The 17,977-nt window shown below is 44.7% G+C and overlaps 1 protein-coding gene across 1 annotated transcript in view; it reads right to left on the reverse strand.

The window, feature by feature from the left end:
- Nucleotides 1-6,101: 6,101 nt before the first annotated feature.
- The window catches only part of LOC142804035 (uncharacterized), a 50,844-nt gene continuing 38,968 nt past the window's right edge, over nt 6,102-17,977 (reverse strand). The window contains exon 3 of the mRNA XM_075890540.1: nt 6,102-8,245. Coding sequence (XP_075746655.1) covers nt 7,179-8,245 — 1,067 coding nt within the window. The 3' untranslated portion in view covers nt 6,102-7,178. The remainder of the gene's footprint in view (nt 8,246-17,977) is intronic.

Below are 17,977 nucleotides of genomic sequence, written 5' to 3' on the forward strand. Positions count from 1 at the left end.
TTTATTGGATGACAGCAATGAAAAAAAAGCCGGCTCTCAGTAACTACTGAAAAGGCAAGAACGAAATAAGGCGGAAGAGGTCTTATGGTAATTCAAGGAGAAGCGCTTTACACTTCGAAGCGAGGTCGGGTTGCCTTAGAAGGCGTAGTCATAAAGCAAGATTCAGTAAAGAAGAACAATGTACATGTTGTGCGAAGTTAAGGAAACGATGGAACATGTTCTGATTGAATGCGGCGATATCCACCCAGGTGTATGTGTGGGTACAAGCCTACATGAGGCTTTGGGTTTCAGGGAAAAGCATGGAAGGCTGAACATGTCCGCGATAAAACCAAGAAGAGACGGTTAGAGTATTGATTGCAGAAAAGTAGAGATAAAGGACAGAAATACTAGTGGGAAAATGAGGTCATTTTGCCTGAAGAGGCAGAGAGATGGAACACAAATTTATATTTTTCTTTGTTATAATGAGATCCATTCAATCAAGGTTGATAAGGCATTAGGCCAACATAAAAAAAAAGATTTCTTTTCGATTTTTCTTGCGAGTCTGGTGGCACACATTTCACCGCCCCGTTATGAAGGAGATGCTCATAGCATCTGTCCGGAAATGCCTGCTATATAATATGGCTGCCGCTTCGGGTGGCTGGCTGCGAGTTTCGCGCACTGGTTGTGCATGCTTACTGTAAAGAAATAAATGTATATGCCCCAATTTATTCACTTATTGAGTCTTACGAGTGCCGTAAATGTTGTTCTCAACTATGTTTCGAATGTCACCTGCGTAGCAGGCTGCAAAGGTGCCAGGAGACGCCAAGGGCTCGACTGGGATTAACGCACACGATATGTATTAATGTTTTATTAAAGTTCATAAATTATTCAATACGCCAGCAAGCATTCACACAAAACAATGCGGTTACATCGTGAGGTAGTGGCTTTGAAAGCGCAAACGCATAGTCAAGAAGACCTAAGCTACAGAACATATGTATACACCTGTGTACACTATAATAATTTGCTTATTTCCTCGTGCCTATTTTACGCAGCCTCTCTGGAACATAATCAGGCCGGTAGCTTCGCGGAAAGAATACAATTAGGTTGCGATCTGTTTACGTCTTGGCTTAACGTTATGAAACCGCCCAAATTAAGATTTTCCTAACAAAGTACTAACTCCTTGCTGAACATGCTTCTACTTTCCGCAGTAGGTGAGGTAAGGTGCCAAAGGTTGTGGGTGCCCACGACGGTTGCACTTGCTTTGTAGTCTCGAGAAAAGTAGGCGACAAAACCAATGCGGCCACCGTGACGGGCGTTCTGGTGAGGTGTATTTAGATTAATGTGTGTATTAAAAAACCCCACGCGGGCCAAATTGATGTGAAGTACTCTTGACGGTATGGGCACACAAGTCTCTGTGCACGATTCTCAAAAAATGATTAAGGTATGATTCTATGAATGCAAAAACTATTAAACTGGTTGAACGATCCTAATAAATTCACCCTGGAATGCATGGAAGATTATTTTAACTTGAGTTTCTTCACAAGCAATCAGCTAAGTTGTGTTCATAAGAGGCAATTATCGATTCAGAGCACAAAAGTTGTTGCAGCTTGCAGCTGACCGTGAACAAATGGGCTGGGATGATTCCCATCATTCTTGGTAAAGAGCCCACTTGACAGTCGGAAAGTGCCTAGAAACTAAGAGGTATGGTCTAGTCAATCTGTGCGTCCCTGCTTATCAAGTACCTACTTCATTGACAACACAGATGCATAAAACACACTCCACAATCACAAGTTCCTTAGATTTCTTATTCTTTATGCTCAAAACAACCACAAAACAACGGTATGCGAGTACACAAAAAGGCCTTGAGTTTCTACATCAATTTTTGCAGCTTTCTTTTTAAGCCTTTGCTTGGCCTAATTCTCTGTTGTTAAATTTAAAATACCAGAGAATCCTAATATGTACAAAAAGGATTTGCGAAGGATTGCAGGATTGCAGAAAGTATTGCAAAAAGGATTTGTGACTGTGAGTGCTGCAAAATTGGCCATCAGTCACCCCCATTATCATACAAAGTAATATTTCTGACCCCACAGTACCTATCCGAACAGAAAGTGCCTTCTCTAGTTTTCTGACAAAATTGAAAGCTGCTTCTGTGGGCACTGTTATATCATCTAAAGCCTTGCCCGGCACCTCCACTGCTTTGAACATCATGGCTTGGTGAAGACAGATCTTAACTTTTGTCTTTTACAAGGTTCCTGCAGTGCGAGTTTGGTGCCTTTTTAAAAAATGCTTGCACTAGGCATCCTGATACATAACGAACTATGTTTGATTTCAGTACATATCTTTGGTGCCTTCAAAGTCTGAAACTCTTGAGCTAGAGGCATCTGACACTGCAGGACTTCCTTGATCAAGTCTTAAGTTCTTCAGCTCAGTTAGCCGAACAGCCTTATCTGCTTCACAGTTGCTGCCATCAGACAGCTTCAATAGCTTCCCGATAATAATATGCCTGAGGCCAGCAGTGAACTGAAAAGTGTTTGGAGTCTTATTACAGCCATGTTGCTGCCAAATGATCCCAAACAAGTTCTCTAAGGGTACTTGAACTGGTATAGCGCATTATGGGGAAGAAGAAACGGCCGAGCAGACTGACACAAGAGGACAGAGCGCTCTGTCCTCTTGTGTCAGTCTGCTCGGCCGTTTCTTCTTCCCCATAATGCGCTATACCAGTTCAAGTACGACGAACCAACTCGCCCAATCTTCAACACTCGTGTTCTCTAAGGGATCCTGATTCAGACAGCAAGTGAGCAAAAATATGAAGTTATAGGATTCCTGTAGATCTTCCCACAACATACAAATTGCTTTTATAGTCACCTGCCATCCCTGAATAGTTCTTGATTGCCTAAGCGCTTCAAATTTCCAAGACTTAATCCATGCAATGCAATAATTCAATGTGGCCTGTTGAGGAACTAACTGCACACTTCATTTTTCTCTCCATTATATTTACACAAGAACTGTTTAATGAATCAAGCAACTCATCCATTTACTCAACAAACTTAGCCGTGCTTGTAGCCTCTGGCGGAAGCACATTAAATGCTATGAATGCTTCAATCCCTGGATAAACACTGTTTCTGGGCACCTGAGAAGCCCACTTTACTTTCATGTTACCAAATTCACTTTCATAGATGTGCTTGTCAGTGAGCTTGGGTAGGTATTTAAGCTTTAGGCAATGTGTTGACTCATACAAAGTTTTAATGTGCCCTCAAGAAGCAACTATATCACCAATAGAAAGATCACGCTTTCTGTAATTGTTCCTCACACATTCCAAAATGTGAGGGACGTTGAAAATGAAGTAAATATTCTTTTTATCAGTGATGAAAGAAAGTCCTTTCAGGACTAACACCGAGAGTCCTCACAATAACCCAATTTCCGCTACCCTGGTCACAAAACAGTGCTTTTACGAACAGGCCACTTGCCTTCAGCTCAGTGATTAGCTTTTTCAATAACAGTAACAAAGGTCCCGAGCGAACTGTCCCATCTTCTGTCAAGAATGCGACCGGCTCTATCCATTTCTTTGCTATCCTACAAAACTAACACAAGCACAGCAGTGTTTGCTATGCCATTTCTTCTTTCTCTGGCATTATGAAGATATCCATGAATGAAGTCTTTCTAGCGGTCATACTGCAAGTTTCATTTTAATAACATTTCGTCAAAAATCAGGCAGCAAGCTCAATTTTGAATCTTCCAATATTTCGCCTTTCCTTTGATTAACTCAAAAACCTGAGGTAGACTTCCTGTCTTTATATTTATGGCAGAGAGCCACGTCCTTAAAGGCTTTACTGTGGGAAGGCTTAGCACCTGTGATAGATATTTATATGCCTTAGGGCTTGTAAAGTAGAGACTGAAGGCAAACTGTCCAAATTGCACCAGCCATCTTCTCCCATGTTTCTTCAGTCGTTGCCGATGCACTTGCACTCTTAGACTTTCCAAAAAGTCCTTGCTTAGGTACCTGCCTGCTTCAAAAAGCAGCTGTGGGCGAGTTGGTCTCTTGGGCTTTTGCAGTCTTGCATCTATTTGATGGAGGTGGGAGTTTTTGTCACAGAAGCCCTGAAGCCTCTTCTTAGAATGTAGAGAGAGCACCTTCGAGGCCGTGGTCCTTGGACATGGGGTTCCTGGAAAATCAAAAAGCCACTCCACTTATGTTCAGGCTATGCAAGAGGCTTCTGCTTTGGTTAAATGGTTTGCTAAGTATGATAGAAATGAAAACACATTTGTATTTTATTCCATCATTAGTAAACTATATCTAAATACTAAATGCCAGGCCAGGCTGTGCTAAAGGCTAATATGGTGTTTAGGCAAGTCATGATAACAAAAACAGCTAAAGTAAAAATGAACTTAATGCACAGCCACTGTATATGATTGGCCAAAAGTAGCTACACACCTTATGGACTGTGGCAGATAGTAGAAATATTAAATTAAACAGAAGTGCATTTCTTCAGTGAAACAATTCATTTCAAGTAAATAACTGTGTTATGAACCTACTGTGTGTGTGCGCGTGTATATATATATATATATATATATATATATATATATATATATATATATATATATATATATATATATATATATATATAGAAGAGAGGAAGATGTGAAAACATTTCCATCTTGTTTTGCAGAAATAAGGCTTGCTTATTGGCATTATACTATGTAATTGGCTACACTGAAAATTTTGCTTTAAAAAGAGGAAGAAAACCTACTCCAAGTAGTTCGTGCCATTGGCAATGGCTCCTGTGGCCCCAGGGATGTGTTCCCTAGTGATGTTGGTGGAGACATTTTGAGGGGCAGTGGAAAAGAGGAGTGTATGTCACTACACATTTGTTTGAGCAGGAGAAAACGCATCGTGCTCTATACTGGGAAAGCGTCAACTTACTAGTCTCATGCCTTGATGTTGACAGCTCGGGAGAGAAGTCTTAGATTTCTGAAAGAAGAAGCGATTACATTATTCTATATCTGCTTTGGGAAAAGAAATACAGTTTGATTCAAGCAAGCAATCAACCTTACCTTCTATGGATGTAGCACCCTCATGCAGAGGTGTGAAGGAGCGTGGTGTACACACTCGAGTCCTAGTCCAGGAAAGAGGGGTGCCTTCAGAGGGCACCTTACTAGTAACAATACCAGTGACTGAGAGTTTCACGCACGTTTGCAATAAGTGGGCGAGGATATAGTGGTCACGCCCACAACCACTTCACCAGGCGAGCGTTGCTCTTTGTTTTTCTTTTTGGCTCCCATCACACAGTTAACCGTCACTGTAGATGAAAGGGGAACCCTGGTGCATTTTCAACCATACTTAGATAATGCTGTATTATAATAGTATTGACACTCCCAAAAAAGCTAGGGTGGTTCATTTTGCCCTGGGACTCATTAATAATTTTAATCAAGCAAAAAACGACGAGTCAAAACAGAAACCAAAACAGGGAGTGGCTCTGTCGTCCATGGTGGGTATTCAATGACGTCACAAGAATCCGTCGCCGATGTCGTCACAAGATCCACTACACCCCGCCATGGCTGGCCAAGGTGTAAACATAGCTCACGAGCCTCGATCTTCTGATGCGTGAAAAGCAAGTTGGTGATGTGATCCGACACGGAATCAAGCTGTGGCGCTCGTCTGAACTTATTAGTGACAAGTTCAGCGATGATTGCAGCTACTATCTGAGTGTGGAAGCATCGTTTTTTGATTTCGGCCCTCCAGCACCTGAAGCATCTGACATGCCCTGAATTGATTTCTTTGTAGTCAATGTTGTAAGACTCGACATCAACAACTATTAACACACTGTACGGAGTCGACAAAACTGAACTGTGCGTGCGTTGTCACCTTGTAGAAGAAAGCAAGCACTGCATCCGTCTCCTGGGAAAAGCGGGGTTTTTGAAGAAAGAGTAGGCCAGGACGTCATATACAAAGGGTGGCTCGCGTTTACAAGTCTGACTCCAGAAGTAGCTACCAATTTTAAAATTTGTTTGCTAAAATATAAATGACTTATGGTTGTATAATTTGGCACATATCACCACGGTACCAATGCGAACAATGTATAAAGTTTCAATGAAATCGGTGAATATTAAAAAAAACGCCAGAATTCCCCTTTAAAAATGTTTATTCTTCAGTTGAAAGCAGCTCCACAAATCACGTTTACGTATAATCAGTTCCCAATTTGTCAGAGCCAAAATGACATGTTTGAGTGATTGATTAGCTTGTGCAAAACAACTTCTTCAAGTAAAAAAATTTATTGGAGTAGCGCCCCTAGCAAGAAAAGTGCACACTAACTTATTCGACTGCTAAAAGAGGAGTTAGTAGCTTCACTATATGCGCATTTCAATGGAACTCGCTGCGCTCAATTTTTTCGCTCTCTACGGCCATCGCTGCAACTTGAGAGTTTCCGGAGCCTGAGCGAGTGGTGCAGTCGGTGGAAAAAATCCAGGACACTCCGCGGGAGAAAAAGAAAGTTGCACCTCGCTAGTGGTAAAGAACGTGCGTGCGTGCAGATGAGAGAGGTAAAGAACATGCATGCACAATTACAGTGTAATCACCGTGGGCAGGAATGCCTAGAGAAGAGGGGGGAGCGAGCGTAGGTTAGCAAACGCTCCATGTCTCGGCGTTGTGAGGCGAAAAAGAAAAAACCTAGGAGAGGAGAGGGAATGCGCATGCACAATCGGGGTGCTCACACTACTGGGAGGGATGCCTAGAGGAGAGAGAGGGGGAGTGAGCGCGAACAGGTGGTAGAAAAGAAGTGGAGACTAACGCGCACCTGTTCAAGAGGAAGAGACAAACAAGAGTTGCGCATGCATAGTGTGAGTTCGGATGCCACCTTCGGGGTCGGACATAGGCCCGAGCAAGAGACGCTTTGCATTTAAGAGACATTTTTCTGTGTGCGTGCGTATATGTAACATTGCCGTTTCTTCAACCGAAGGGTTTATTATGACAAACACAAGGGCTGCTGTTCACTGTGAGTGTGAATGTGCTCGATCAGGTGGCCTTCTGACGAAAAGGGCCGCTCTCCTGATTTATCGCATGTGGTTAATGAGTTCGCATTTCACACAAAAGGATGGATTGCAATGGACACAGAAAAATGGACCATCTCCTGTGTGCGGGCAAGTGGGTCACATGAGCCTTTTTTCACAATGTACTCATTGCGATAGAGACAAGAGAAGGACAGCTATCGAGTGTGCATGCGGATGTGCCTCACGAGATTGCCTTTCCGCACAAAGATCGCATCGCAGTGGGTACAGGAGAAAGAACATTCTCCTATGCGAGTGCGCATGTGCTCGATAAAATGGATTTTCTGCATAAAGGATGCATTGCAGTGGACACAGGAGTAAGGACGCTCTCCAGTGTGAGTGTTCATGTGCCGATTTAGACTGCTTTTCAAAGAAAAGGATGCGTTGCAGTGGGCACAACAGTAAGGACGTCCTCCTGCATGAGCGCGCACGTGCCGATTTAGACTGACTTTCATAGAAAAGGAAGCATTGCACTGAACACAGAAAAAAAGCTGCTCTCCAGTGTGTAGGCGCATGTGCTTTACAAGATTGCATTTACGTGCAAAGGAGGCATCGCAGTGGGTGCAGGAAAACGGACGCTCTCCTGTGTGAGTGCGCAAGTGCTCATTAAAGTGGCTTTTCTGCGTGAACGATGCATTGCAATGAACACAGGAGTAGGGACGCTTTCCTGTGTGCGAGTGAATGTGTCGCATGAGGTTGTTTTTGCCTGCAAAAGACGCACTGCACTGGGCACAAGAAAATGGACGCTCTCCAGTGTGCTTGCGGATGTGACGAACGAGGGTCTTTTTCAGTACAAAAGAAGCATTGCAGTGGACGCAGGAAAACGGACGCTCGCCTGTGTGTCTGCGACGAATGTGATTTACGAGGTTGCTTGCGTGAGCAAAGCACGCACCGCAGTGGACACAGGAGAATGGCCGCTCTCCCGTGTGACTGCGCATGTGCACAATGAGCTGACTCTTAGTAAAAAAGGACGCACTGCACTGTCCACAGGTGAAGGGGCGCTGTCTTGTGTGGTTGCGCACGTGCGTCACCAGCCTGGATTTGCAAGTGAATGCAGATGGACACAAGTGGCACTGGAAGGGGAGCTCGCCCAAGTGTTTCCGAACATGTCTGATCATAGTTGACTTGTCCAGAGTCACATAACTGCACTGCTGGCAGGAATGAAATCGGCCTCGTACAGATGCCAGCGGAGAAGAATGTTCCAAGGACGCACAGGACAAGGGGCCTGCAAGGCAATCGGCAGCACACAAAGTATATGTAAATTATGCGTGATAACTAGACCACAGCAGCAGGCAACATGTAAGAGTTGCTGCGCAGGTAAAAAAAATGCTCATCTTGTCTCGCACAAACCGAAGCTACTGTTAAGGCAACAGGGCAGTGCGACAGCAAGTATTACGAATATTCCCATCTTGCTGCAGATGAATTCTATGGTCAACACATATGAACACCATGTGACAAAAACTACAATATGATTTACGTGTCATTCCAATGTTATATGAAAAAAAGGCAAGAGTGTCTGAATGTGCCCAAATAAAAACGAGACCATTAAACTACTTACTGTAATTTAATTCTATTTGCATGGAAGTATTCATACAACACTGCTCACCAAACAACTACTTCCTAGTGAAACAAAAGCATAATAAAAATATGAGTCAATTGATGCAGAGCAAAGAAAAAATACATTTATAAAGGATGCAATAGCAGCAATGGTTTTAGTGATATGAATTAGCACAAGAACATTAACGGGCATTATTGAAAGAACAGTTTATATATTACTGCTATAGTTTACACATTTTTCACAAATGTATTTTATACATTTTCCACAAACATACTTTTATCTTTGGCATCAATCGGACTTGAGCATTAAAATCTTTTAATAAATTACACTTTTTTGAGTTTGGCATCAATCAGACATGAGCATTAAAATCTTGTAATCAATTACACTTTTTAGTGATGATACCAATGTCTTCTGATTTGGAGTAACTTTTACAGCAGCAAACTTTTCATTTTAGGGCACTTTGATAAGCGAAATTTCCCATTTTGGAGCACTTTGGAGCAGCAAAATTTTCCATTTTAGAGCACTTTAGATAAAGTAATCTTTCATCTGGGTGCACTTCAAAGGAGCTAACTTCACATCCTGGAGTACATTAGAGAACTAGGCTGATTTGACATTCACGAACATGAATATTTATTTCAGGCCTCTTGTGAGGAGCCAGAAATATTTCAAATCATAGCGAATCTCATAGAGCCAATCATCTTAGGCGCACTTTCTATTTCACTTGATGCGAAAGATGGCTTCATGCTGTTCTGGAACAACTTGTTCAGTGATTATTTTTTATGCAAATAAGCCAAATACTGTTTAATAAAATTATATTATGAAATGCCATTCTCAGTCCACCTATCTGGTTATCAGCAGACATGTTAGACAGATGCTGTGATGTAGAGTACTATAGACTGTTACTATGCCAAATGCATTTTCCCAAAATGACTCCAAGGAGAAAGTGAGGTTCTTTTTCACTATCACTATCAATGCTGGGTGTAGCCCCATGTCACTTAGCTAGCCTGCTAGACCCCGCCTGCTACTGATTGCTACTCAAGCAGAAAGGAACCAGCCACCCATCTTCAAGGATCATCTTCAAGAAGCAAGGTGATGGGGCGGGAGCATGGCCCTAGAGCAGCAACTGTAAATGAACTTTGACGTCAAGGGCGCGGTCGCTGGCGTGTGCGCTATTTTCGGCAGGCATTGCAGACAGCTCCTATATTCTTCTACGTGTTGTACTCTCAACGCAATAGACTATGCGAAAAGTGCTTCACTTCCTTGAGCGGCCATACAGGGGATATGCACCAAGCCTTGATCGCAAGGTAGCCAAACCATCATGCCATTCTCGTACGCACATTGGAATGCAAGAGGTGTTCCAAGGGGGTCTCTATACTTGATTTCATGTACCAGGTGCAAAGGTCTGGTGGCTAGCGAGGCTTCTTACAGCAGATGCATTCGCACCAAGGAATAGTCCAGTGACTTTAGCACCCATAAGATGGTTTCTTTTCCTTTTTAGCCTAGCTGAGTAATATATTTAGGATGCTTTGGGCCTTATATAAATAAACCACATCATAGCTTTGCCTATAAGTTCTTTTGAACCGCTTGGCATCTTTTAGTTCTCGCTTTTTGATGTTTCATTTATAGCATATGTGGGGTTTGACGTCCCAAAACCACCATATGATTATGAGAGACGCCGTTGTGAAGGACTCCAGAAATTTCGACCACCTGGGGTTCTTTAACGTGCACCCAAATCTGAGCACGCGGGCCTACAACATTTCCGCTTCCATCGAAAATGCAGCCACCGCAATCGGGATTCCATTCCGTGACCTGCGGGTCAGCAGCCGAGTACTTTTGCCACTAGACCACCGCGGCGGGGCTTGCACAAGTGTTTACAACGATGAAAAGTAAGCACGAGACACACGCAATCACACATAGCTTCAACAGCATTGCACCTGCATATGTATGATATGGCGTCATCATCATCATCATCATCATCATCATCATCATCATCATCATCATCAGCCTGACTACGTCCACTGCAGGACAAAGGCCTCTCTCATGTTCAGCCAGTTAACCCGGTCCTGTGCTTGCTGCTGCCAATTTATACCCGCAAACTTCTGTATCTCATCTGCCCACCTAACCTTCTGTCTCCCCCTAACCCGCTTCCCTTCTCTGGGAATCTAGTTAGTAACCCTTAATGAACAGCGGTTATCCTGTCTACGCGCTACATGCCCGGCCCATGTCCATTTCCTCTTCTTTATTTCAACTATGATATCCTTAACCTCCATTTGTTCCCTGATCCACTCTGCTCTCTTCTTGCCTCTTAAGGTTACACCTACCATTTTTTTTCCATTGCTCGCTGCGTCGTCCTCAATTTAAGCTGAACCCTCTTTGTAAGTCTCCAGGTTTCTGCTCCGTAGCTAAGTACCGGCAAGATACAGCTGTTATATACCTCCCTCTTGAGGGATAGTGGTAATCTACCTGTCATAATTTGAGAGTGCCTGCCGAATGTGCTCCACCCCATTTTATTCTTCTAGTTACTTCAATCTCGTGAAATCTTGAAATGGCGTATAGTCTTCCAAGTCACCATAAGGATCGATATCAAATACCTCGCATACATCAAGTTTTTTAGATGTGAAGCAGCTTTTGCTCCGGGCTGTGTCCACTCGCCTACTCCCTGAGCATCTCCTCCCCTTCTCTATTGTCCTACGCTTCCCCCCTTTTTTCCAGAGATGGTGGCAAAGGCAAAAAAGAGACACTTCTACAGTACCCACGATCAGTTTATAGCCATTGATCGTTGGTCTTTCGGCGTTCTACGTCTCCGTGAGACAGAGCACGTCTGCTCTGGTGAGCACAGGATCTTGTTTAATGTCCCTGGCCTGTGCATAGAGGGACCAGCGGTTTAGCAGTGCTATAGTCGTCGTCACCGGCAGAGCTCATAGCAATGCCTACCGGGCAGCGTTAGCTAGAGGTTCTGAATGTTTGTGCACCTGTAGGGGCTGCCTACCTCTTGCAAAATTTTTTTTGGATTAGGGCGCAAATGAAAATATCGTTCATCACATCCGAGGCAATGAGGATGCTTTGTGCATCCCATAAAAAAGGAATTATAATTTTAAGCAGATGTTGAAAGTAAAAAAAATGAAAGCATATACACAGAGTGAATGATAATGATGAGTGGGGCGAACCTTTGGAAAGTTCTATTTGTAAACCATTGTCTGTCCAACCAAACATGCCGAGTGAGTCATTGAATTAGGCGGTCGCGTACCACAAGCTAGGAGGGAAAGACCCATGGCTTTAGGAGCTTTGAAAATAAAAATAACCACTAGCGTCATCCAACAGCGATGTGGTCAATCTATCAGTAGGACAAGAGATCTTCGCAGGTAGACTTATTTTGCTTAAAAACAAACATGTATGACTTTAAACTATTTTACGTGCTTTAGGCTGCTTTTGCTGCGCCAGAGACTCATTCTTGTTTTTTTTTCTCATGCATTCAAAAAGGCGTCTGGTGGCGCTGTCGGCGGTGTGTTTCCTCGCCTGTATTACCTGCATGCCTGCCTTCAAACAACAGAGAAACACGAGCACAGTGTCTGCTGCCGCTCATAACAACAACAAAATGTGTGTGCATGCCTTAAGCGACCACTAAGGTATTAGTTTTATTAGTAAACGGAACATGATGAAGCCTGAAAATACCACACGAGGTTTCAGTTTTCGGCTTTCATCAGCAGCACAATTGCCATCCCCTCCACAGCCCAGTGTTTTTGGGCATTCATCCCACCGATCGGAGGAGAACGAACAGAAATCAGAATACTATGTTGTAAATATTTGTACACTTTCCAGAGAAACCGCTGCAAGGTTAGACACTTCAAATAGCATGCTTATTATTGTGACACAATACATAAAAGCTTGAAGGATGGTAGACAGTCCCTTTAAGGTGACGTGGTAGAGTTTCTGTGGGCGCTGTTTCTCATCTCCCCGCTGCTTCGCATCCACACATGGATCCCTCTAACGGGAGACAGTGTAAATTTTTTTTTCTTTTTGCAACTGCACAGACTTTCGAAATGGCAATTTCCCCGCTAGTGCTCTTTGTGGCTGGCATTGAATCTTGCTTGGAATAACAACAAAATTTTTTAAGGTATTACATTCATTGCTAAGAGCTCAAATGAAACTAACAAACTGCATCGTTTATGCCTGGTATCATGTAACTCAATAGAAGGCTGGTTAAAGGGACTGCGGCCACACCAAATGCCCTAGCGGTTTTCGTGCTGTCACGTACCTGAACATGAAGCAGACTTTAATAGCGCAGAAAGTTTATGAGCTGCCTGACGATGTCTCGAGATATCACGCGCCAGCGACTGCGCCTTTTGAGTGACACAATGTCACCTGCCCTCCTCCCAAGAAAACAAGAAACAAAGCAATAAAAGCGACCGAGACATTTATTATTTTTCTTTCACCATTAGGTAATGACCGTACAAAGCGTGTGACATGGCGTAGCTGCTTCACAGTAGGTTCCCCAACACCAGAGCCATCAGCGACAAGCCCACTACCAGGGGTGAGACAGGAGAGTCTAAATTGGGAGCAGTTCTTGGAGCAGCAAAATTTTAATTTTAGAGCAGAAAAACCTTGCTACGGAGCAGTTAGCGGCATTTACCCCCGTATTAAAATACACTGCTTAACTTGAACTTGACTTGCCACCGACTTCAATGCAGCACAAACGCGTTACAAGCACGCTGTTTTTAGGCGGTGCCAAGGCAGCACAAATGCACAGAGGCGTTTCAAAGATGCTGCATTGTAGGCGATTTCAAGTCAAGTTCCAGTCAAGAAGCGTTTCTGAATACGGGGGTGAATTTTGTAACACAAAAACAGTAGACACGCGAGCGCAAAGCAGGTGTATCAACGGCCAATGTCGCTGCTGCAAAAGCGGCGACTAGAGATGTAGTCTTCTTTTCATCCGAGCTAGCTAGCTTGTGCTCTTTGCCGCAACGTCCCACTCCCGGCAGGTTTAGCTCCTTCCCTGTGCAAATTACGGAGCATCAGTAAAGGTAGATAAGGCTTGAGCCTGGCAGCGTGAACAACTTCACTGCCGGCACAAGGTAGCAAGGACACGGCTGGTGCGATCACATACGTCACGTCAGACAGCTGGTGGAAGATCTTGTATGGCCCCGAGTAAGAAAAAAGGAGTTTTCCCACCAAGCCGACACGACGTGACAGTGTCCAAAGGAGGACAAGGGAACCAGAAGAAAATTGTGTTTCTCTATGCTGATGGTCGTAGCATCGTTTTTAAGACGCTTGTGATGCTGTCAGGCGATGACAAGCGACATCTCTGGCATGGGCAGCCAAGGCAATTGCACTGCGGGTGTAATCAGTCGTTGAGAACTGTATGCCAGAGGGTAGTAATGTGTCAAAGGGCAAGACAGGGTCACGGCCGTACAAAAGGTAGAATGGGGAAAATCCAACAGTTTCATGACGGGACGAATTGTAAGCAAATGTAGGCTACCCAGTCATGGTGGTCGTCAGAAGCATACATGGCAAGTATGTCAGTTATAGAGCAGCTTAGGCGCTCGGTGAGCACATTCATTTGGAGGTGGTACGCAGTAGTGATTTTGTGCTTCGTTGAACAGGAGCGGAGCAGGTCATCGACGACCTTTGACAAAAAGTAACAGCCACGATCCATTAGTAGCTGTCGAGGGGCGCCGTGGTGCAGGATGACGTCCTGTAGAAAGAAGTCGGCAACATCTGTAGCGCAGCTTGTCAGTATCGCTCGCACAATAGCATATATTATTGCATAATCTACTGTGAAAGCGATCCATTTGTCCCCTTTGGTAGAAATAGGGAATGGGCCAAGTAGGTTGAGGCTCACACGAAAGAGTGGCTCTGTAGAGACTTCAATTGGCTAACGCAAACAGGCAAGAGGTAAGGCAGGGGTCTTCCGTTTGTGATCACTGGCACTCGCGTTAATTCTACCGGCATTAAAGATGGCTGTTATACCATTCTATATTGTACTCTCAAAGCCAACAGAATGTTGGTATCACATTAATTGCTAAGAGCCTAAATGAAACTAGCCAATAGTATCTTTTGGACATGACATCGCATAACTCAAATGAACGCTGGCTAAAGGGACAATGATTACTTTCAATTGCCGAAGCGGTTTTTGCACTGTCAGTTATCTTAGCGCGAAGCATATGTTAAAGCAGCACAGAACGTTTACGAGAATGTCTCATTACGCCTCGAAATAGCGTGCTCAAGAATGCGCCATTCAAGCGATGCAGCTTCTGCCTCCCCCCCCCCCAAAAAATGAAGCAATCATTGAAATGACGTGATGTTTAATTTTTTTAACAGTCCGCTAATGACCTTGCAAAGCGAGAGGCGGACGTGTAATAAGGCATCACTGCTTCATCACGGGCCTTCCAACCCCAGAAACGCCAGAGATACTAAAACTGAATTCTGGCTGCTCCAATCAAGAAGCATGCTTTTAATAATGAGATGACATCAAAAAAAGCATGCAAAAATTTTGAGTACCGACTCTAACAATCTCGAGTTCAAAATGGCGGGGTGTTTTAGGAGCAACAGAAATTACAAACCGTAACAGCAATTAAAAACACAAATGTGCTGGCTGAAGAAATTACGAAAAAGAATTTCTTAATGAAGATCCATGAATAAAGTACATTAAGCAAAAGTGTCAATGCATTTCCACCATGCACGTGTTCCTCTATGGATACGAAGCGCGGAAAATTAGACAGCGCGCGATGCCCAGAAGTAGACGTGACACACATTCTGGCGGCACTTGTGTGTATGCTTGTTTGTGAAAATTGCCATAATTACGTGCCGCGCAACTCTTCAGACGAGCTATCAGCAGCGTTTTTGGAGTGGACGACACCCGCCAATAAATTGCCCCCACAGTTCCACGATACAGATTGCAATAGACGTCCCGAGCCCTTTGTGAAGAGCGCGTTTCACCGGACTAGCACAAGAGAAGTTCCGTCGGCACCGAACGTTGGCACCAAACATGGTGGATTACTCAGGAAGCACCTGCGACCACTGTTGATTCAGCGGAATAATTTTAGGCATGCGATTGTGACTTAGGTGGCCCCGAAGTCAAGATGCACATGTTCTGACGCCCCAAGGAACCTTGGCCCACTACCGACCATTGGCGAATGGCTGGCATGTAGTCGGCAGCCAACTTCACTGGCTCCCAGACATTCGAAAAGGGTCGGCCCGAGGTGCGCTGCCGGTTACATTGGCACTTGGTTGGTGGCATGGTTCGGGCCTACGTTGGCGGCCGACTGAACTCCAATCGCGCCAAACACTCGTCGCGGTGACCAGTCGGCAACACATCAGGCCGGCCTTGGTTGCCGAGTGAACATAGTAAAAACACGTGCATTTAGTTAGGCTGGCATAAAATATATTGCCACGTTCTATTTCTCAAGTTTTGTTATTGCCCCAAAACACTACACAATTCTCAGCGCAAACCGCGCCTGCAGTTTTCGAGAAGCTTCCGGACTTTAGTAGATCATTTCGATAAGATCACGCCCACTCTGCGAACTGTACAGATTATTCTGGAACCTACACCACCGCCAGCGATAACGCTAGAACATTCGATGACAAAAGTATAAATGCCGACACACTTCGCCGCTTGTGAGTTGTTGATCGATGGCCGACGCTCCGTTCGCCGCTATCAGTCCAAGACTGCTACTGTAATTGTACTTTCCGTTTACCAGACACAGGTTCGCCCAAATAAACAGGTAAATTCCAACACAAAGTCTCCTGTCTTCGACCACGTCATGACCCCGTGACATCTGGTGGAGGTGCTGCTTCTTTGATGTTCCAAATACCCCCTTCAAGCCGCGACCCCAGCCCAAGCGGCAAAGAAGACGCGGACGCTAACCCTGAACAGGGAACAAGCCGCAGGCAGAGGGGACTACAACCAGAGTACGGGCCCCTTCCTGAAGCAGCCAGGCAGACCCGGATCCCGACATCAACTACTGCAACCATGACCGCCCCCGTGCAGCCTGCACCACTCCTGCTGCGACAATCCAAAGAGCCGCCAACTTTCCTCGGTTCGCCACTGGAAGACCCGGAAAACTTGATCGAAAGGTTCGACCGCGTCACCGCCTTCAATGACTGGACATAATGATGACAAGCTCTGGCATGTGTATTTCGCCTTAGAAGATGCTGCTCGGACCTGGTTCGAAAATGAAGAGCGAAGTCTTAAAACGTGGGACGTCTTTCGCGCCAGGTTCCTCACCACTTTCGCAAATGTGGTGTGCAAGGAGAAGGCCGCAGCTCTTCTCGAAACCCGCATGCAGATGCCAAACGAAAACGTGGCGCTATTCACGGAAGATATGATTAAGCTTTTCTGCCACACTGACTCCGACATGTCCGAGGAGAAGAAGGTCCATCTGCTCATGCGAGGAGTAAAGCAGGAACACTTCGCCGGGCTGATCAGAAACCCGCCAAAGACGGTCGCCGAACTCATTTCAGAAGCATCTACAATAGAGAAGACGCTCGAGATGCGCACGCGGCAATATAACCGTAGCTTCTCGTCTACAAGCTACGCCGGCATTCAAGGGCTTGGAAACACTGACTTGCATGATGCGATCCGAGAGATCGTGCAAGAGGAGCTGCGAAAATACTTCCTTCAACGCAGCCTCACGTGGAATCCATCGCGGACGTCGTACACCAAGAGATCCAGCAATCACTGGGCGTTCCTCAGTCTCAAGAGCTTCAGCTGCAAGCGATGAGCTATGCTGCTGCAGCCCGCCGCCACGCCGTGAGCAGATACCGTGAACTTGCCGTGAGCAGATATATATTAATGAGAACTTGCAGAACTTGCCGTGAGCAGATATATATTAATGAGATCTAACAGACAACAGTGCCAAGGAAAGTATAGGGGAAGTTATTAGACTGGATTGTAATGTAAATGTGAAGAAAGAAAAGTGAGTGAAAAGATAACTTGCCGTAAGCAAGAACTAAACCTGCGACCTTCAAATAATGTGTACGATGCTCTACCGAGCTACCACGGCGGCTATCCTCCCAGCCACTTTATTCGATATATATCCTACTGAGGACTCTGACTGACACTCCCACGTTTAAATTCTCTCTCTCTCTCTCTCTCACTCACACACACACACACACACACACACACACACACACACACACACACACACACACACACACACACACACACACACACACACACACACACACACACACACACAAACACACACACACACGCACGCACGCACTCAAACACACACACACACACACACACACAGAGGCATGCTATCAACTACGCTTTTGTTTTTCTTCAATACAACAGCGTATTCTTATAAAAAAGTAGCTGAAGAAACTGTGCATTTCTGCCTCAAATATTTGATTACGTAAATATCAGATCGCAGCTACCATAAGCAAATTTTACTC

Source organism: Rhipicephalus microplus, chromosome 3 (genome assembly GCF_043290135.1).
Source record: "Rhipicephalus microplus isolate Deutch F79 chromosome 3, USDA_Rmic, whole genome shotgun sequence".
NCBI lineage: Eukaryota > Metazoa > Arthropoda > Arachnida > Ixodida > Ixodidae > Rhipicephalus > Rhipicephalus microplus.